This window comes from Megascapheus bottae, chromosome 8 (genome assembly GCF_031878675.1).
Source record: "Megascapheus bottae isolate mThoBot1 chromosome 8, mThoBot2.hap1, whole genome shotgun sequence".
Classification (NCBI taxonomy): Eukaryota; Metazoa; Chordata; class Mammalia; order Rodentia; family Geomyidae; genus Megascapheus; species Megascapheus bottae.
In genome coordinates this window covers 26,122,842-26,145,149 of record NC_143516.1, presented here as the reverse complement: position 1 = coordinate 26,145,149, position 22,308 = coordinate 26,122,842, and the positions used below count along the sequence as shown (strand labels likewise).

General features: G+C 35.2%; 1 protein-coding gene and 1 long non-coding RNA gene across 2 annotated transcripts in view; one reads left to right on the top strand and one right to left on the bottom strand.

Annotated features, from left to right (window-relative positions):
* LOC150059682 (uncharacterized) overlaps positions 1–22,308 on the top strand; it is a 722,023-nt gene that overhangs the window by 43,937 nt on the left and 655,778 nt on the right. The gene's annotated exons all lie outside the window — the stretch shown is intronic.
* The window catches only part of Themis (thymocyte selection associated), a 158,298-nt gene that overhangs the window by 96,438 nt on the left and 39,552 nt on the right, over positions 1–22,308 (bottom strand). The window contains exon 3 of the mRNA XM_090338159.1: positions 948–1,406. Within this exon, the coding sequence (XP_090194285.1) occupies positions 948–1,406 (459 nt within the window). The remainder of the gene's footprint in view (positions 1–947; positions 1,407–22,308) is intronic.

Below are 22,308 nucleotides of genomic sequence, written 5' to 3'. Positions count from 1 at the left end.
CTTAGGGCCTTGTGCTTGCTTAGGCAGATGCTCTACAACTTGAGCCATTCATTCTGACTACAAGGAATACATTTGATTAAAGTACTTTCTACATGTGCTTGGAAATGTCACAATTAAACATCTAGGTACAATGATTATTTGCCAATAAAAATGAATTTTAAAAATCATATTAAGTGAAGTAAGCCAGACTCAAAGGAACATAGGCTCAATGGTTTCCCTCATTTGTCATCATCAGTAGAGACTTTGGGCTCTCCTAGCAGAGATTTACAATAGAACACAACCTAGATACATAAGGCCATGTAGAATGATGCTAAATGAGAGGACCTCCCAGACATAGAAACAAAAGCCATATAACGAGTGATTGTTGTCCTTAATTACTATGTTATCTCTCATCTCTTTTGCTGTCCCTTGGTTATCTCATATTGTTACAGTATCTCACTTTGTTATCTGATATATTGGATATATTTGTATTTGGTAATTTGAAATTGGATAGGGAAGGGGGAAAACAAGATAAGGGGCAGGGGTGGAGCGGCAGGAAATGGGGACCAAGACATGAGACAGGTTATCAATGTATGTTAAGTAAAGCACCTTCTATCTGGTGAATATAATGTAACCTTTCTGTTAATTACAATAAAAATATAGGAAAAAATGAATTTTAATAGCCATTTTACCATGCTTAGTAATACAAGATGATTAATATTTTACTTTATCGGTACCTAATAATTACAGTGTCATAATGGAATTGATTATAAAATTTACAGTATATTATTCTATTTGATCCTTACTATAGACATGTGGTTTACTTCTATATGGGTGAGGTCACCATGTCTGAAAGACTTACTAAAACAGAGACAGAATTCCATTCTTTGGTATGGGAAAAAACCTTTCTCCTTGCTAGTTCCCACAGTACTGTAGCTCCTAGAACATCCCTCTCAATGCATACTTACATTTCATCACACCATGGATTTCATAAATAGGCTTGAGAATCAGAGTGCCATAAAAATCTTTAGGAAATGGATTTGTTGAGTCCCATTTATTGGAAAAATCTGTAAGTTTCACAGTTCGTGTTCTATTCTTGGGAATCTTCCATTCAACAATCTCTTTTAGAGTATAAATATGTTCATCTTCACACTCATAGAATTCACCTTCTTGTGCCAAGGGCAAAGTAAATGAGTGATTTTGATGATTCCTTACTATTCCACAATTCACCATAATTTCTCCATCAATGTCTTCAACTGAACTGAGTGTGATTGGCTCCCCTTGCTTTATGGTGAGATTGTCCAGTTTTACATCCTTCTGATGATAGAAGCAAGGATGCCCTAATCTAGTAGGTCCAATATGAATAGTCCTTGTAATTTCTTCCATGGTGAGGTATGGAGTTTTATCAGCCACGATCTGAAACAGACCTAAAAACAAAATATAAAGTAGACATAGAATAGCTGTAGTAATGCTCTTTTTTTGAAGGTTTTAATGTGGATTGTTTTTCTAGGTAAAATGACAGCATACTCTTTTTAGATTACTAGCTCATCAGCTCAGACACACAAATGACAATAAATGAGACATACCTGGAAGTAGAAAATGTCTATTACTGGCAATAGGAAATCTAAAAAGATATTAGTTCTGTGTCAACTGCCAATGAAATCTCAAGGAAGGTGATAAACCAGTTTAAGTACATTATTAGTTTTAGAAAGAGATTATCATGAATCTTCTCCATAGATACAACAAAATTAAAATGTATTCCAGAATCTGATTCACAATCAGATTACTGGTTGAAAAGTCTTGTAGTTGGAATTAGATAATAGTGACAGGCCAAACAACATGGCTAATGCATTAAATAGTGGTGACTTATAGATTTTAATAACCCCAAATTGTTAAATAAATAAATAAATAAATATCCTTCGCAGGAAGAACAGTGCTGGAGAAATTTAAATTCCGAACGTCATTGCATAGCCATAGCAATAAAAACAGGCTTAATCTTGATACTGGCACAGAATAAGTCTGGAACAGAATAGAAAAACCAGAAATGAACCCATACTTAGAGTCACCTAATTTTGATAAGGGAGCCAAAACCACACAGATTGGACAAGAGACAGTCTCTTCAACAAATGGTGTTGGCAAAATTGGCTATCCACATGTGGAAAACTGAAGCTAGATTTTTACCTGCACCATTGTCATCCTGCATCTGAAACAATTTTAAATGGACCAAAGACCTTAATATAAAGCCAGGTATCACATAAATATTACAGGAAGGGGTAGGGGAAATGGATAAATGGAATTACATAAAACTGAAGAGTTTCTGCATGGCAAAGGAGATACCTAACAAGATAAATGGAGGGCCCACAGAATGGAAGCTTTTTATCAGCTATGGGTCAGATAAGAGCTTCATATCTAAAATATATCTAGAGTTCAAAAAACTAACCCCCCCAAATCAACTCTTGAAGTGATAAAAACAAAGTTTAATTGCATTTTTGTGTGCATTTTTTTCATTTTTGGTACTGAGAACCCAGGATTTTGCATTTGCTAGACCAGTGTTTTGTCACTGAGCTACATCCTAGCCCAAAGTGATAAATAATTTTTATGTGTATTTTACGATGATGAAAAATACCATCATCGTTCTAATTAAAATAAGACTTTTTAGAAAACTCAAATGACATTTAGCTCTCTGAAGGGAATATACACTTCAGAAGTAATCAAATTTCTTTCATTATAATACTATTTAGCAATGCACATATGTCAAACAGTATTATAGTATATATAGTATGTCATTGTTCATCATGTCACAAAAATGGCCAGTTAAGGTAATTGTCTGACTTGAAGAATTTTGATAATGTATCATCCATTGTTTTTATTTGTCTAAATTTTCTTTATTTTTTTCTACATAAATGTTTCTAATTTTATTCTTAGAAAGATTTCTTTAATGCTGTTTTGCGTATCACTACTATAATGAACATTTACTATTAAAGAAATAGCTTTCTATAGTTGCAAGTTAACAGTGGTGTATTTAAGTGTTTCTCTTGAACTATTTTGTTTTCACTCCAGAGCACATCTGCTTCAGATCAGTCTCCGAACATGATTTATTGAGTGGATTTTTAATAAATTCCAAAGGAAACGTTAATTGTTTTCTCAAACAAGAGGTAAATTAGTGAAAATCAGATTGTGTATTTCTAAAACATACTTGGATATGATAGCTTAGAGAAATCATTTATTAGTTTACCCAACAAATGCACTCTAAGTCATCTATATCTTTATTTATTTATTTATTAGTTCATAGTATGCATATTTATGGTTGGCATTCAAATATTTTTGAGCAGTGGTTTTTAAAGGCTTTTTTTCTCATAGCTGCATTTGGGTTTTGGTTAGGTATATAGGGTTTTAGTGACCCATTACCAACAGCACATAAGCTCTGCCCCCAAAAGCTTTAGAAAATGAAAAGTCTCCATCTAATACATGATATGCTTGCAAAAAGAAAGAGAAGAAGCATTTATGTTGAAATAATTTCTTATTGTATCATGTCTCATGGCAGGGAAAATACCATAAATGAAAATCTGGAAAAGTAATCTTTGCTGTAGTTGATGCATTGTGTATTGGAGGGTGTGTGTGTGTGTATGTGTGTGTGTGTGTGTGCTCACTTACAGAGTTTAATCTCATTTGTCAGTATGTATAGATTTATCTCTAATAACCAAGTCATTATCAGAAAACAGAAAATTCAACAATTTTTTGTGAAATGGTTCTTGTGTTTAGTTTTGGTTTCTTTTGTAAATAACTGCCTAGAATGTCATAAAATGTAGAAGCACAGTTTTATTTCTATCCCAGCTATATTGGTGACATATACCACAGAATTAATCAGTGTTTCCTCTCTTGAGTTATGGAGCTCACATAAGATAATAATGGCCTTAACATATTAATAGTAGAAACAGCCTGAAACCCTAAGGGCCACTGTTATTTCCAGTGACTCATGGTCCTCAATTGTTGCCTTGTTGGATATCTCTAAAGAAAATGCATCTATGAATCTGTGTGTTTTCTCTTAAAAGATACTGTAGCATATAGCTTAGCATACTAATTGGCAAAATTTAGGGTAAAACAACAACAACAATAACAACAACAAAATACTTGACTATCTCACTTGATTGCAGCTGCAGCCAATGCAAACAATTCTTCCTCATAAGCAGTCATTTTCCATCATGTACACTAAGGTAAACTTTTGAATATGCTGGAACATTGGAAGTTCAGTTTTTACAATGCAGAAATTTAAAGATAAACTAAAGCACCACCAGAACTGATCTGCCCCAAATCTGGCAATTTTTCCACTTTTCCACAGAGGATATAATAAATTAAAACTAGAAAAAAATACACTATATTATACTTCTAATGAATATCAAAATGCTTTATATGAGCTGAATCATGATGAGTTCTATTTACAAATAACATTTGTAAGTTAAAAGCTTAAAGAAAATAGATGTACTTCCACTTTGGATTATCTATTAAGAAGCATTTCATTGTTAATGCCAGATTAGAAAAAAGTGTTGTTAAAGAATATGTCACTTAAGAAATAAAAATAATACAAATGAAATAAATTACATTTTTGAAAAATAATTAAAAGAGAACTTCTTTTAAAAATTTGAAGATTCACACCTTTTATTTAAAGAGTGACCTTATTCAAATCTTTTTCTTAAATTTTAGCTTTTGGGGAAGTTAATATTTTCAACCAGTTCTTAATGATTTGCAATCATTAATAGTAATAACTACTATTTGTGCATCATGTATATAGTAATCCTTTAAAGATAAGGACAAATTATTACTGGAAATATGAACAGTTTTTGTGTCTTCAAATTATGGCTCTAAAGTTTTCAGTCAGAACTTGCACATCTGTACAGTACACTCTGCCATTATGCTCAGCTGCCTGCCCTTTCCACATGACTCACAGTCTGGTTCATCAAGCATGTCTTGACTCTCATCCTTCTTTGCATTCAGTAGGGGAAAAAAAAGGCCAGACGTGTGGTTCAACTGGTAGAATGCTTGTCTTGCAATCATAAAGACATGAATCAAGTCCAGTACCATAAATAGAACACAAACAATAACAACACCACCTTAAAAACCCTCAGAAAAGTCCAATGGACAATAATGTCCACACTATGACAAAATTTACCCAGATATCTGAGTCCATTAGGGAGTTATTTAACACCATCAACAAAACACAAGTTTGTTAAATTGTAGGTAATGTGTTTCATTAATAATTAAATTTCAACTGTCTGTAATAGCTATTGGTGGTGGTGGTGGTCATGGTAGTAGTGGTGATGGTGGTGGTGGTGATGGGTGTGTGTGTGTGTGTGTGTGTGTGTGTGTATGTGTGTGTGCACGCGCGTGTGGGTGTTTGCCAACTCTTGCACTTGGAGGTAAAAGAATACATTATAAAGCCTTGCCATTTATTTTTATCTCTTTAGTTCAACTTTGTATAGCATAACTGAAACAAAACACCTTTCTCAATGCCATATAAACTCTTTGAAAGGTGGTGACTGCTGTATATAACACATTTGAGATGTTTAGCAAATAATTTCCATTAATAATGTCAGCTCTTGAAAGCAAATAACATAACCTGATAAAGCTCTGTTGTAAGCACAGCTTATTAATAAAGGTGCTGCCATAGGCACTCCTGTTAAAACTCTTTCTCTCTCAAGCTGTGATAGGGATAACTGAGCTCAGATGAGAACAGAAAATCTTTTCTCATTATTCTTGGTGATGATGGTGAGAGGGGCAAATTCTAACCTCTCTACAGGGCTGTAGAGTGCTCTGTCCCTGGTGTGGTGGGAAGAAGCATTGTAGTAGTGGGCTGGAAAAAGCCTCCAATGACCTTCTTTCTGTGCCTCCTCAAACTCTCATCGAGCTTTGTGAGGAAGATCTTGAAAATATCACAGCATTCCTCCTGCAGGCCCCAGGTGACTTTGGGCATTGTAATTTTCAGGATAAGGGGAAATCTAACTATGTCAACAAAAAATAAGTGGTGAAGAGTGTGGATTGTCCATTCTGAAGCCTCCTTTCTCTTCAGGTCTCATCCCTTCCCTCCCTGTGGCAACATGAAATCTGAAATTCTCAGGGCTGGTTCCCTCTTCTAAAATGTAGGGGACATGACATCACTTTCTTATCTCATTGCTGTAAAATGAGCTAAAACATGTAACATGTTTAGGTAATACCTGGTAAACATTCACCTCAAAAAGCAAAAAGGAAAATCTGGCAATTCTCTTCATTTATCCTGTACTCTGCACGTTTTCTTCTTTTTTTACTGTAATTAATTGAAGGGTTACACTATATTCACCAGATAGAAGGTGAATTACTTCACGAACATTGATACCCTTTCTCATGACATGGTCCCCATTTCCCTCCCCCTCTCCCCCCGCTCTTGTACTCTGAACTTTTAAGCCATTGCTTACAAAGTCAGAAAAGTTGATAAGGTCAGAAAGATTAATACCATTAAAATTTCAGTGTCAGGGAAGATGGCAGCGGTTCAGGGTGAGACATACTGAGCTCCTGCCAAGATTCATGTACTGGCAGTGCAGGAGACAGTCCTCTAACAGAAACTGATCCTAAGAAAGCTTTAGGACCACAGAGAACTCAGAGAGGAAAAAAAGGAAAAAAAGGAAGAATACCAGCGGGAAAAGAGAGCATGGAGCTCCGCCGCAGAGCGGCTTGGAGACAAAGGCTCTTCTGAATCAGAGCAGACAAAGCACTCCACAGCAGCGCAAACCCGCTGGCTGCAGACAGAGCCACACAGAGCCAGCGGAGCCCAAAGCCGACACCGGCCGTGCACAGTGCCAGCTTCATGGAACGGGACAATCCAGCAATTTGTGAGTAGCTCCAAGTAGTTTCCACTTTTGCTCTCAGAACGGCATTGGGAGGGAGCTCCTCCCCCACCAGCTGAGAGCAGTGCCATCTTGACTGCTGGCAATGACCCAAGTCAAAGCAATTGGAGCCTGAGAGGTGTTGCTAACAGCGCCATCTTTCTTACTGGCAAAGGATTTCCCAGAGATCCCTTAGCCAGAAATCGGGTCCCAGCGCTGCTGAAGTCCATCCCCCTCCGCTGCCCCCAGACCTTGTAAACAAAGCCACCCGAGGATCTTTCACCTTTGTTTTACCAAGCAAGCAATCTCATCCGAAAAACCGCAAAGCCAAATCACAAGAAAAAAACACTTTGTGAAGTGTTTAGGTCCCGAATTTAGTGGAGACACAAGTTTCCTAACATCTCCCCCCACCAAAAAAAAAAAAAACAAAAACAAGTGAAGAATACCCTTTTTTTTAAATTTCTTTTTACCCCATTTCATTTGCATTTTTAAATGTTCTTATTTTTCTCTTTCCCATTTATCCTACACCTTTTTTTTATAATATTATGATTCATTCCTTTTTTTTCTTTCTTTTTTTTTTGTCCTCGCTTTTCCTGCAATCCTGCTGTCACTGTGGTCATTCCTAGAAACACAGTGACAACTCTGGGTACAGTTTGAACAAAAACAATATCCATATTGATAGTCACCTGCTTTTTAAACTCTAGGTTCTCAACCCTAGTATCTCTTGGGTAAGAACTCAGAACAGTGAGAAATCTCTCCCCACCTTTTTTCTTTTTTTTTTGTTTTTGGTTGTGTGTTTTCGTTTTGTGTATATGTGTGTGTGTGTGTGTGTGTGTGTGTCTGTGTGTGTGTTCTGATTTCTTTTGTTGCAGTTTTGTTTCTTTTTTCTTGTTTTCTTTTCTTTCTTAAATTGGTATCATTGAAATCTCCTATATCAACCTCTCTCTTTTCTCTATATATTCTTATTACTCTTCTTATTTTCAAAAGTTTTATCTAAGTTCATCTAAACTTTCTACACAAATACTCTACCTGTCTATCACATTAGGGCAGTTATTCTTACACAATACCCTTTCTTCATTACTATAATATTCTTACACTCCTGTATTATTCTTTTCCTACCTCCCTTGTCATCTTTCATATTATTTTTCTAGTCCTCTGTTCATCCTTCTACTCTTATAATGCATGGATCTACATTTGATGGTTGTTGAGCAATGCTGTGTATCTAGGTGTTCAATTATACTCTAGGTCCAGAGGGACTTAAAAACAATAGAGGTTGGATTGAGGGGCTTATTGTTTGGGTCATAAATTGGTCATCTGTGATTATATTAGATTTGTATGTAAGTGTACAAAAAGAAAGAGAGAGTGTTATTACCAATCTAAAAGAGCTAATATCTATTGTCAGGCAACTAAAATGGTCTAGGTTGGTTATATCTGAAAAATTATGATCTTGTTTAGTATTAATCTTGCTCCCATTCTCAAATGGGCAGAACAAGAAACTCAAGAAAAATGTCAAATCAAGGAATAGCATCTCCCACCCAATATAAACAGGCAATGGAGCAGTCAGTGGCAAATCTAGAGGAGAGCCTTCCAAGTGCTATACAAATGCAATTCATAAACATCATTAATGAAAAATGTGAAAACAAAAAGAAAGAGATAAGGGAGGAAGCCACAGCTAAACAAGAGGAAATCATAAACAAGATGATATATGAAAAAGTGGAAGCCATAAAGGAGGCCATAATAAAGGTTTTTCAAAGCAAAATGGACGAATTCATAGAATCTACAAACAAAAAGGTAACTGAACTGCAACAAATGTTCAAAGAGAATAAAGCTGCTGAGAAAACCACTCAAATAGAAATCAAGGAGTTAAAGAAATCCATACATGGTCTAAAACAAGAGATGCAAGGCATCAAAAATGAGAAACTAGAAGCAAGGGAGATGAAGAATAAAGTAGATAGGTTTGATAGCAGGTTAGACAATGCAGAAGAGAGAATTTCCGGGGTTGAAGATAATTTAGTTGTTATAGAGAAAGAACAGAAAACGAGTCAATTCAAATCTAGGAAATATGAGAAAACGCTATAGGAGGTCCAAGATACAATTAGGAAGCCTAATTTAAGGCTAATTGGTATTTAGGAGGATCTGGAGAAAGAGGTCAATGGCATTGGAAATATACTTTAGGGAATCATCTCAGAGAACTTCCCAAATATCCAGAAGGGCAGGCCCATCCAGGTACAAGAAGCTTTTAGAACCCAAACAGACCTGACCAGAAAAGGACATCCCACCACCACAATATAATCCCAACTGGATCAATAGAGGCTAAAGATAGGATCCTAAAATCAGCCAGGGAGAAGAGAACAATCACCTATAAAGGCAAACCAATCAGAATAACCCAAGATTTCTCAGCAGAAACCATGCAAGCAAGAAGAGATTGGAAGGATATATACCATGCCCTGAAGTCAAATAACTATAAGCCAAGTATACTGTACCCAGCTAAGCTCTCATTCACAACTGAGGGAACAATAAAAACATTCCATTCCAAGGAAAAGCTTCAACATTATGTAGTAACAAAACCAACACTACAGAAAATTCTCAAAGATGTTCCACATATAGAAAACCAACACAAATGCAATACAGAGAAAGACATGGCACCTAAAACTCATAACATCTAAGTACCACAAAAACTATTAAGACACAGGCCCTAATGAAAGCTTGTAAAAATTACAGGAACTAATAAATATTTCTCAATCCTGACACTCAATATTAATGGACTTAGGGGCCGGGAGTTTGGCGTAGTGGTTAAAGTGCTTGTCTAGCATGCACAAAGACCCGAGTTCAACTCCTCGGTACCACATACATAGAAAAAAGCTGGAAGTGGTGCTGAGGCTCAAGTGGTAGAGCTCTAGCCTGAGAAAGTCCAAGGACAGTGCTCAGGCCCTGAGCTCAAGCCCAGGACTGGCAAAAAAAAATATTAATGGACTTAACTCTCCAATTAAACAGCATAGTCTGTCTAGTTGGATCAAAACACAGGATCCATCGTTGTGCTTCTTCAAGAGACACATCTTACCCAAAAAAACCAAAGACCTTTTCAAAATGAGAGGTTGGAATAAACTCTATCAAGCTAACGGCCCCCATAAACAGGCTGGAGTTGCCATCCTCATATCAGATAAAATAGATTTTAAACTAAAATTAGTGAGAAAAGACAAAAAAGGTTACTACATACTACTAAAGGGATCTTTCCTCCAGGAGGACATAACCATCGTAAATATCTGCACACCGAATCCTGGAGCTCCGAACTTAAAAAGTGAACTTTACTTTCACTGAAACCATACATAGATCGAAACACAGTGATTGTTGGTGACTTGAACACATCACTCTCACCTTTGGACAGATCAACAAGGCAAAAACTCAACAGAGAAACCTTAGAATTGAACAACTATATAGACCAACTAGATCTAACAGACATCTGCAGATTATTCCACCCAGCAACAACACCATATACGTTTTTCTCAGCAGCACATGGAACATTTTCCAAAATAGACCACATTTTAGGCCATAAAACAAACCTGGACAGATTCAGAAACACTGAAATTATTCCCTGCACTCTCTCAGACCACAAAAGCATCAAATTGGAACTGAACACACATCTCCACCAATGAAAACACTGTAACTCATGGAGATTCAACAACACATTATTGAATCACCAATGGGTCATCAAAACAGAACTCCAACACTTTATGAAATTTAACAAAAAGGAGCACACAGAATACCAGCTCCTTTGGGACACGGCAAAGGCAGTACTCAGAGGAAAATTTATAGGTCTGGGTGCCTACAATAACAAATTGGAAAAATCGCAATCCAACAATTTAATGTGTTACCTCAAGCTCCTGGAAAAAGAGCAACAAACCAACCCTAATCCCAGTAGAAGGAAGCAAATTATTAAAATCAAAGCAGAATGAAATGAATTAGAATCCAAAAAATCTATAGAAAGAATCAACAAAACAAGGAGTTGGTTCTTTGAAAGAATTAACAAAATTGACAAACTCTTAGCAAATCTTACCAAAAAAAGAAGGGAGCCTACCGAAATAAACAAGATCACAGAAGAAAATGGTAATATCATGACAGAAATTACCAAGATCCAGAGTATCATGAGGGAATACTTCTCAAACCTTTACGCCAACAAATTGAGAATCTAGAAGACATGGACGAATTCCTAGCCAATATTAACAAACCCACACTGAACCAAGAAGAACTATCCCAAGTAAACAGGCCTATTTCAAGCACTGAAATAGAAATGGCATTAAGAGAACTTCCACCTAAGAAAAGCCCAGGGCCAAATGGAGTCAAGCTGAATTCTATAAGGTCTTCAAAGCAGAGCTCACACCAATACTCCTCAAGCTCTTCAACGAAATTGAAAATGAAGGTTCTTTACCAACCTCATTCTATGAAGCCAGTATAACCCTCATCCCCAAACCAGACAGAGATTCATCAAAGAAAGAGAACTATAGACCTATTTCTTTGATGAACATCGATGCAAAACTTCTCAACAAAATACTGGCCAACCGTCTACAACAACTCATCAAAAAAATTATACACTATGATCAAACAGGATTCATCACAGGGAGGCAAAGCTGGTTCAACATATGCAAATCAATTAATATAATTCAACATATCAACAGGAGCAGGGACAAAAAACATATGATTGTCTCAGTAGATGCAAAAAAGGCATTTGACAAGATCCAACACCCCTTTATGTTAAAAGCTCTGGAGAAACTAGGAATCCATGGAACATTCCTCAATATAATAAAGGCTGTGTATGACAAACCCACAGCTAGTATTATACTTAATGGCAAAAAGCTAAAGCCATTCCCTCTAAAATCAGGAATGAGACAGGATGCCCACTCTCTCCACTCCTCTTTAACCTAGTATTAGAATTCCTAGCCAGAGCAATAAGGCAAGAAGCAAGCATAAAGGGGATCCAAATAGGGAAAGAGGAAGTAAAACTTTCCCTCTTTGCAGATGACATAATTCTGTATTTAAAGAATCCTATAGACTCTACTCGCAAGCTCCTTGAGCTGATTCAAAACTTTGGAAGGGTAGCATGGTATAAAATTATCCCTCAAAAATTAACTGCCTTCCTCTTTGTCCACAGTGAGAGGAATGAGGCAATAATCAGGAAAGCAACTCCTTTTGCAATAGCCTCAAAGAAAATAAAGTACCTAGGAATTAACTTAGCTAAGAATGTAAAGGACCTTTTTGATGAAAACTTTAAAACCCTGAAAAAGGAAATTAAAGCAGAACTGAGGAAATGGAAAAACCTCCCATGCTCCTGGATTGGAAGAATTAATATCGTGAAAATGACAATCTTCCCAAGGGCTACCTACAAATTTAACGCAATACCCATCAATATCCCAATGTCATTCTTTAGAGAAAGAGAAGAGGCAATCCAAAATTTCATATGGAATAATAAAAGACCCTGTATAGCAAATACACTTGTTAGCAGAAAGAACAGCTTAGGAGGAATTTCAATACCAAACTTTAGACTCTATTACAGAGCTATAATTATCAAAACAGCTTGGTACTGACACAGGAACAGGCCTGAAGACCAATGGAATAGAACTGAAGACCCAGATATTAAACCACAGACCTGTGGCCACCTAATCTTTGACAAGGGAGCCAAAAAAATAGAATGGAAGAAAGCCTCTTCAACAAGTGGTGCTGGTAAAACTGGTTAAGCACATACAGAAAACTAAAGTTGGACCCTTCTTTGTCACCCTGTACTAGAATTAACTCCAAATGGATCAAAGACCTGGAGGTAAAAGTCGACACACTGAAAACTTTACAAGAAGGAATAAGAGATACACTAAGCCTCGTTGGCACAGGTCAAAACTTTCTTAATAAGGACCAAGAATCACAACAAATAAGAGAAAAGCTGAATAAGTGGGACTGCATTAAACTGCAGAGCTTTCGTATGTCAAAGGACTTAGCTAGTAAAGTAATTAGGAAGCCTACAGAGTGGGAGAAGATCTTCACCAACCATAAACAGACAAAGGCCTCATATCTAAAATATATCAACAGCTCAAAAACTTGAATCACTCCAAAACTAATCTCCAAAGTAACAACCATCCCATTAAAAGATGGGCCAAAGACTTAAAGAGAGTCTTCTCTGAAGAAGAAACAAAAATGGCCTATAGACACATGAAGAAATGCTCAACATCTCTGGTCATAAAAGAAATGCAAATCAAAACAACTCTAAGATTCCATCTCACTCCAGTTAGAATGGCCAGGATCAAGATAACTAGTAACAACAGATGCTGGAGGGGATGTGGCCAGGAGGGATCACTAGTACACTGTTGGTGCCAGTGTAAACTCGTTCAACCACTATGGAAAGCAGTATGGCAGTTCCTCAAAAGACTAAACATAGAGCTCCCCTATGACCCAGCAATTCCACTACTTGCCATTTATCCAATCATCCAGAGCAAAGACATACTAAATCCACCAGCACAACAATGTTCATTGCAGCACTATTTTCCATAGCAAAGATATGGAACCAACCTATATATCCCTCGGTTGATGAATGGATCAACAAGATGTGGTATTTATACACAATGGAATTCTATGCTGGTGTCAGAAAGAATGACATTGCCCCATTGGTTAGGAAATGGAAAGACTTAGAAAAAAATCATATTATGTGAAGTAAGCCAGACTCAAAGGAACTTAAGCTCAATGGTTTCCCTCATTTGTCATAATCAGTAGAAACCTTGGGTTCTCCTAGCAGAGATTTGCAATATAGCAAAATCTTGATAAAAAGGCTGTATAGTAGGATGCTAAATGAAAGGATCTTTAGGATATAGAAACATATGCCATATAATGAATGATTGTTGTTTTTAAGGTACTATGTTATCTATCTCTTTTGCTATCCCTTGGTTATCTCATATTGTTATAGTATCTCACTTTGTTACCTGATATATCAGATATATTTCTATTTGGTTATTTGAAATTGGATAGGGAACGTGTGAAAACAAGATGAGGGGTGGGGGTGGGGGAAGGGAAATGGGGACCAAGACCTGTGAAAGGGTATCAATGTATGGGAATTAATGCACTATCTATCTGGCAAATATCATGTAACCCTTCTATTAATTACAATAAATAATATATGAAAAAATAAAAAAAATTTCAGTGTCAAATAAGAAAGACTGGATATTCAGTTGTGGATCAAATGGTGGAAACAAAATATATACAATTTACAGCTCATTTTCCGACAGGAATGGAGCCAATTTTCCACCAATTTTACCACCACATTTGAAAATGGAAATAAGTCTCAGGTAACCTGTTCATGTGGACTACATTTAGGAAAGTGTCTGCAAGTTGTTTGGAGGAGTTTGACCCCATGCTTTGATAAACTATGTAGAATCTAACCATCATAATTTTGTGCCCATAATCAGCAGACTGGCTACTGGATAGGGAGAAGAAAAGATGTGAGCATATTTAAATGCAAATACTATGCTGCTTGCACTTATTTGCAAGGTTTATATTATGCACAGTTACTGAAGTTCTCATGAACAAAAGGAACAACAAAATACTTTTGAAAATGTGTTTTATTCCTGAGTGAAAGGTAGTGGAAGCCATCAGAGGGAGGAATATAACCCCCCCTCTATTTTAATGATCTTAATTTGCTAATGGAATGTTAGTACAAAGAGTTTGGGAACCATGTGGAGCTGATTTTGTTGTTCAGTATTGATGTTGCCTTCAAATTAAATGTACCTAAGTAGCCACCTGTTTATGCTTACGATTATGTAAAGCCCCATATGTTTCCTTCTCTACACATGGGAGGTAAATATTGAAAAAATTATTCTGGTGTGAAGGGTGGAAACAGCAGCAATTCTTTTATAGCTGTCAACATATGCTGTGGCGTTTCCTTGTGATGTTGTGCTTTGTCTGACATATTTGCTGAATTTTGCTATGCAACATTCAAAAAAAAAGATCTGTTATCCAGGGTTATACAAAACAATTAAAAATCAGTTTGCATTAAATTCGAATTAAGAAGAGGTATAATTTTCCAATGTAACCATACGTTTTAAATGGATTTCAGAGCTTATGATTTAAATAGGTTTTGAATCTCACAATACAAAGAACTGAATTTTTTGTTTTCTTAATTCACTAACATGGAAAAAGGTACATTTTTCTAAGAATCTCTTTTGGGTTCCATATTACTAGACAACCCACACGAACACCAGCAATAGAAATTGGCATTGGGCTTTTCCATTGGTCAGCAAGCAATCCCCCTATGTGGCTTGATGGGTAGGTGTCTGATAGGCCTCTTCAAGAGAATTGAGTTGGCACCAGCCAGCAGCCATGCCTTAGCCCACTCAGAGTGTTGGAGCTTTTTGTCACTAGTGCAACTAATTCTGAAGGAATTGCTTCACGCTACGGGGAGGGACTGACCCACCCAGTAGAACAGACCAGAGGGCCTTTCTATTGTGATCACTTCAGATGACAAAAGATAAACTAGCCTTTTCTGTGCCTTTTATCTAATTGAGAGGGCTTGAAATATCAACAACCCAAAGTGACCACACCTCCGACTTCCTCATAAAGTAATCACAACAAAACCCAGAACATGATAGGGAAAGATGAAAACATAACCACATCATTTAAAACTAGAAGTAGCAGATCAGGAAGATTTTTAAAGTTATTTTTATTTAAATTTATCTTTAGGTAGTTGTACAAAGGAGTTGCCACTTAACAAAGAAACCTATGAACACATTGCTTCTTGACCAGTCACCCCTTTCAGCATTTTCCCCCGTTGCTGACAATCCTACATTTTCCCTCAAATTTCCCAAGTTTTGCAGGATATGTATCCAATTTTATGACTGCAGACACCTTACTCTCTTCATCCATCTACAAATTATCATGACAAAGTACATATTTATATATTGATGGATTCTCTAGCTTTTACATAGGAAAGCAAATATAGATTCTTTGTCACTGTGGTTGACTTACTTCACTTAACACGATTTTTGTTCATATATTTTTATTGTAATTAAAAGAAGGGCTACATTATATTTGCCAGATAGGAGGTGCATTAATTCACATTACTTAACACGATCTTTTCCTCCGATAGGAAAATAGCTGGAATGAGAATATTAGAGGCTCTTTTATGCTGCATTTAATGAACTACAGGAACCTATCTAAATTTCTAAAAGACAATTATAGTTGTACCAATCATTGAATAATTGCTATGTGGCAAGGTTTTATAGTAAGCACTTGATGATTGTGTCATTTGTTTAATTCTTGGAAGCCTTTTATGAGATATTATTAGTATTTCCCAACTCAGTTTATCTCAGTGAATGAGATAAACTTTACCTGTCTTCATCAGGTTTACTCAGCCTTTCATGAGAGGGGCTAGTAAGTATTTGCATATATATATATATATGTATATATTACAAAACTTTAAATTAATTTAAAATAATATCACATCTCATTAACTCCTTTTAGAATTTTGGCACATGCTTTTCCATCTTTATATACACATAGACAGAACAAAGTTTTAACAACAGTGAAACACAATTTCTTACATGTGGGATCCTACTTTTTCCTCTTACCACTGAGCTATAATTAAACCAAATTTTTGAAATTGTTTTTCACAAATACTAGTTTTTAATCCCTGAACATTCATTTCTTCATTGTTGGGCATTTAAGTAGATTCTATCATTTTGTTATCACAGATACTTCTACAATGATTATTTCTTTGGAGTTTACTGCTATATGTGGAACCAGTAAATTAGAGTGCTAGACATTACAAAAGGGCCATTCTTTAACAGAATACCTGTTCTGGAATGGCAACACCCTCTTGCCAATCATTATCTCTACATATGCACAAAATAAACATTTTCTAATTAATTTATAGAAGTTGTAGTATGGCAACTATCCTTATAGGACTAGACAGTTTATTATATTTTTAGAATGATCACAATATACTCTTCTGTTGAGTTTCAGAGTGACCATTAAACAATATCTTTTTTAAACATTATTGTCATAACAGAAAAAGATTACCTAATTACACATGCAGACAAATTTTCGTTATTGTTCATTTAAATGAATCAAAATTATTATGATGTGGTTATGAGATATTCAAATATTTTCTATTCTTTGTCCATTTTCCAGTAAGTGTTTTACTAGACTGTCTATTGATTTCTTATTTTACATTTTGGTAATATCTGGTCTTGGCTATTTCCCATGTTTTGTTATTAAACTTTTCTTCCTTTTTTGCCAGTTGTGGAGCTTGAATTCAGGGCCTGAGCACTGTCCTTAGACTTTTCTCAAGGCTAGACCTCTACCCTTGAGCGACAGCACCACTTTCAGCTTTTTTCTATGTATGTAGTGCTGAGGAATCGAACCCAGGTCTTCATGCATGCTAGGCAAGCATTCTATCACTAGGCCAAACTCCCAGCCCTTTTCTTCTCTCTTTTAAACTTTATCAGTGCCTAGAAAGCTTCATTTTTATTCTTCATGGGTTTTCATTATATATGTAGTCTCAAAGTTGCTTTAAGTACAGACATAAAATAGTTTTACTTGAAATGTTACCTTTCATCTATTTCTGATTTATCTTGCTGTGTATTATAAGATTGGCACTGGAATAATTTACTAGTTCTTTATCTCCAGTTTTATAGCATCAGTTTTATCTAATAGAAAGTAATACTCTATAATAAAGTCTTCTTCTGGGCTCAAAACAATATCTAAGGGCCTAGAGTCAAGTTCAAAGCATTACTCTAACATTTCTGTAATGGCCAGTTCTATTATTATTAAAATGACTTATTGAACTAGCTTTTGATTTTTGGCCATCAAAATGTTGGATTTGAAAAGATACATTGTAATTTATTAAAAACACATTCAGGGGGCCGAGAGTTTGGTCTAGTGGTAGAGTGCTTGCGTAGCATGCAGGAAGACCGGGGTTCAATTCCTCGGTAACACATACATAGAAAAAGCCTGAAATGGTGCTGAGGCTCAAATGTAGAGTTCTAGCATTGAGAAAGTCCAAGAACAGTGCTCAGGCCCTGAGCTCAAGCCCGGACTGGCAAGAAAAAAAAACCCCACACACATTTAGCTTTAATATTGTTAGAAAAATAGTTCTTTGACATTTTACTTTTTTAAAATACTTGCTTATATGGAAACGGTGTATCCATGTGTTAACTTAAAATTTAATTCAGATACAATTGATGTATATTTACATTACTCAGTTTTCGGATTCAAATACTTAATCTACCTTTTTATTTAATAAAATAAATGAACACTATAGAAATTTCAGCGAACAAGTGAGATAAAAGTTATAACATATAATCCTTAAGTATATTGCATGGGGTGTTATGACCATATATTCTTATTTACAATTATGTTTTCTAACCATACTTGTACAAGATTTTAGTACAATTTTATGAAATGAATCAAAGACGACACCTAATAACAACACCACATGACTCATGTATGGTGTCATATTTGCCGCAAGGCCCTTCTAAGATTCTAATGGCTTGTTTTTGTTTAGTGTATGTTTTGCTATTACTAGGGTTTGAACTCAAGACTTCAGTTGCTTAGCTGGGCCATACTTCCAGTCTTGCTTTTGCTAGTTAATTGAGAGTAGAGTCTTGTAGAATTTTTTGCCTGGGCTGGTCTTTTACCTAATCCTCTGGTTCTCAGCCTTTTGAGGAACTAGGATTGTAGTGATTTTAAATTTCTGATTGAGGAAAGATTCAGCCAATGATACTTTAAAAACTCGTTGACTTGTGTATTTCCTATTAAATTTTTTTAATTAGCATAAATGAATTGTAGGAGAGGATTTCACTGCTATATTTGCAATATGTATATAGTTTATTTTGGTCAAATTGAACTCAATAAATTGTGTATTTTAAGCAGATGAATTTAATTTTACGTAAGGCATATTCCCCCAAAAGCTTTTAACCGTTAAAGAGTGGGACTAGAGAGATAGGTAGTCAAATGATAATTTCAATAATGCTGTTGGGTTAGTCCTCTTAAATATTTCTACTAGACATACAAATTCATAGAGTAAGTATTGTGAACTTCAAAATATATACTGAGATCTTCAAAATCATTTTTACTTCTGAACCAATGACCCTAGATAATGAAATTGTAAGTCAGAAATGCAATTTTATAGTAAAACTTGCATCAATTACCACATTCTGAATGAATTGAATAAATAAATTACAAAATGTATATGAGAAATGTAAAAAATTAAAATATTTTTGTAGATTAGTAGCAAGTAATTTCTCTGATGTAAATTTTTGATTATGTCACATCATGTATCTTATGTAGAGATGTACATTTTACTAACAAACAATGTAAAGATGTCAAAATATTAATGCTATATGGATCTAGTGATGAGCTCTAACTTGAGTATTTTATTCCATTCTGTAATTTTCTGCAAATAGATCTGTTATTTGTAAAACTGGGACAAATCAATACATTTTACCATTTTAAAGCACTTAAATCTTTAAAATAGTATCTTTCAAAACTGCCAAAACTTGTAAGTAATCAGAAGTTCTTCAGGAGGTGAATGGATATTACATACATACAATAGCATATTACTCAGTGTTAAGATTCTTTAAAAAAAACTTATCAAGTGACAGAAATCCACAAAAGAATATTAAATATATATTAGGAAGATAAGGAATGTATTCTAAAAAGTTTTCTTTTCATATGATTCCAACTTATTAACTTCTGGAAAAAGCAAAACTACAGAGACAGCAGGGAGTTAGGGGTTAGAGAAGGATTTAAAAGACAGAGACTGGAAGATTCTTAGGGCCATAAAACTAACCTTTATGATACAAAATACTAAGTACATATTGTGAAATATGTATCAAAATCCCAGAATGGATACAGAGTGAATGCTAATGCAAATTAAGAATTGGGGTGTCAGTGAAGGTTAAGTACTTGTAAAGAAAAGTCTCTCCTTGGTTATCTCATATTATTACAGTATCTTACCTTGTTATCTGTTATATTATATATATATATGTTTATTTGAAATAGGATTGGGAAGGTGGAAAAACAAGATGAGGGGAGGGGAGGAGGGAGAAAAATGGGGACAAAAACATGAAAAGGGGTTGCAATGTTTGTTAAGTAATGCACCTTCTATCTGGCGAATATAATGTAACCCTTATATTAATTACAGTAAAATATATTAAAAATAAAAGTCTCCATTTATTTCAAATATATTCACACTGGCATAAATGCTTGTATTCCAATAGCAGAACTTTTAAACCACCGAAATGCTATTGCAGTAAAGAGTCAAGGCACTGAAGAGTAAGTCTAAGTGCACTGTGATCATTCTCATGATAGGCCTTCCTCAGTGATAATGGCCAAGATAACAAAATTAAGATATTTTACAAAATTGCCCATTAGGAATGGAGTACATTAAGAGCAAGGAGAAATAAAATAGAACTTAGAAAATTGACCTATTAAAGCTATAAAAACTTGTAGAATAATGCTATTTGTGGAACTGCCTATTTAAAAATGATATTTCTTAATTACAATAAAAATATATAAAAAAATAAAATAAAAATGATATTTCTGACAGAATTCTGGTCTGATACTGAAGTATATATGGTAAAAGATCAAGATCATGTCAACCTAGAATTGCAGTCTGTTTGTCTCTCAGATAATAAATCATTATCCAAAGGCCTATGACTTATAGACATAATCTAATCATGCACTGAAGTATAGAAGGAAACTTTACTAAGAGAGACTAGACTTGCTAATGACTATGAAAATCTGACTTTTTTTGTATGTTAGTTAATTGACATTTTATTTCAGAGTTTATACAGAATATCTCTATCTTTCAGAAAATATCTTGTATATTAAACACTGCTGAATTTATTTTGCTTAAATGAGCACAGTAGGGAAGAAATTCCATAAGAGAAGTTGATAGTTAAAAGAATGGCTTATTCTTCTAAAGTTCTCTACTGTGCTCATTTAAGCAACTCCCAGCCCCTCAACATAATGATAATTCCCTTGGTGGTTGAAGACAGCTTTTCCATTTTCACCTGTATTTTAGACAAACCATCCAAGGGGACCTGAAGTTCCTTGCATAGTGACTCAAGTCCTTTATCATCTTTCAGACACCTTTTTTCTTTATTTTTACCAAACACTGGGTTGCTAGTTTCTAATTCTATCTGCTCTTTAACCAGTATGCTGAGTTTCAGATTAGCAGTATTATTTGCACTGGTAAAATCTGCATCACTGAAGGATTCCCATTTCAGTATTAAATTATGCCAATCAGCTGAATCGTCCTTAATTTTTCTTTCACTGACTGATAATCAGGTTTTCTGGGAGTTGTAATTTCAGGAGTCTTTGCTTGGGAAACTGTTAGGGCCATCTGGGGAAGAAGCCCTGAAGCTTTGCAACCTTTGTCAATTTTATGTGTAAGCACTTCTCATTGATTCATATTTTTGTCAATCATGGGGCTTGAACTCTAGACCTGGGTGCTGACCCAGAGCTATTCAGCTCCCTGCCCCTGGAGCCACAGATCCATTTCTCCTTTTCTAGTGATTAATTGGAGATAAGAGTCTCAAATTCTTTAGTGCTCAGGCTGGCTTGGAACCACAATCCTCAGATCTCAGCCTACTTAGTAGCCAGGATTACAGGCGTGAGCCACTGCACCTGGCTTTGATTCAATTTTGTTCATAGCTTATTCTTAATTCTTCTAAACTTTTCACATGCTAGGAGAAACACATAAGATCACACTTACTGCATTTCAAATGTAATTTTTAATGTTGGAACCAATGAAAAATTAATTTTGTAGCTTATGACCAGTTTCTATTGATAAGTGATAGTACAGATTCAACAAATCCATTTATGAACTATGTGACTGAATGAATTATGCTCAGCCTTTCTAGCTCTGTCTCAACTGCAAAATGAGAGTTAAATCCAGACATAAAATAATTGTCATATTTCAGGTATTAAGAACAGTGTCTGACACATTGTCAGGACCTACATTTATTTTTTGATTTAATGATAGAATGTAATTCTACATCTCTAAGCTTTACTTCCACATTTCTTATCTACCTACAACCTTTAGAAACAAAAATTTCTATATAGTAATATAATTCATAGAGTGGGATTTGAAAATGCAGAGAAAATTTTCTTCAGTCTAATTGTGTAATGTTAACAGTAGTTTTATAGATATATGTACAGCCTTCTTCTAACATATAGTTAGTGATACCATGTAAACTTTCAGGTTTGGGGGGAGGAAAAAGTCTGTGTTCATCATAAAGATGGATGAAAACATTTTCTTTCAGGATATTTCTCATGATTAAATTGGAGACATTTATTATTCATGCTTCATAACATTGCAAAGGAAGAATAAATCCAGGAGGTAATCTAGAAATTTAGATTTCCACCATAAACCAAATATTATGTGATTTAACAATCTATGGAGATAATGCAGTCAACTACTAAGTATCAAGATATATTT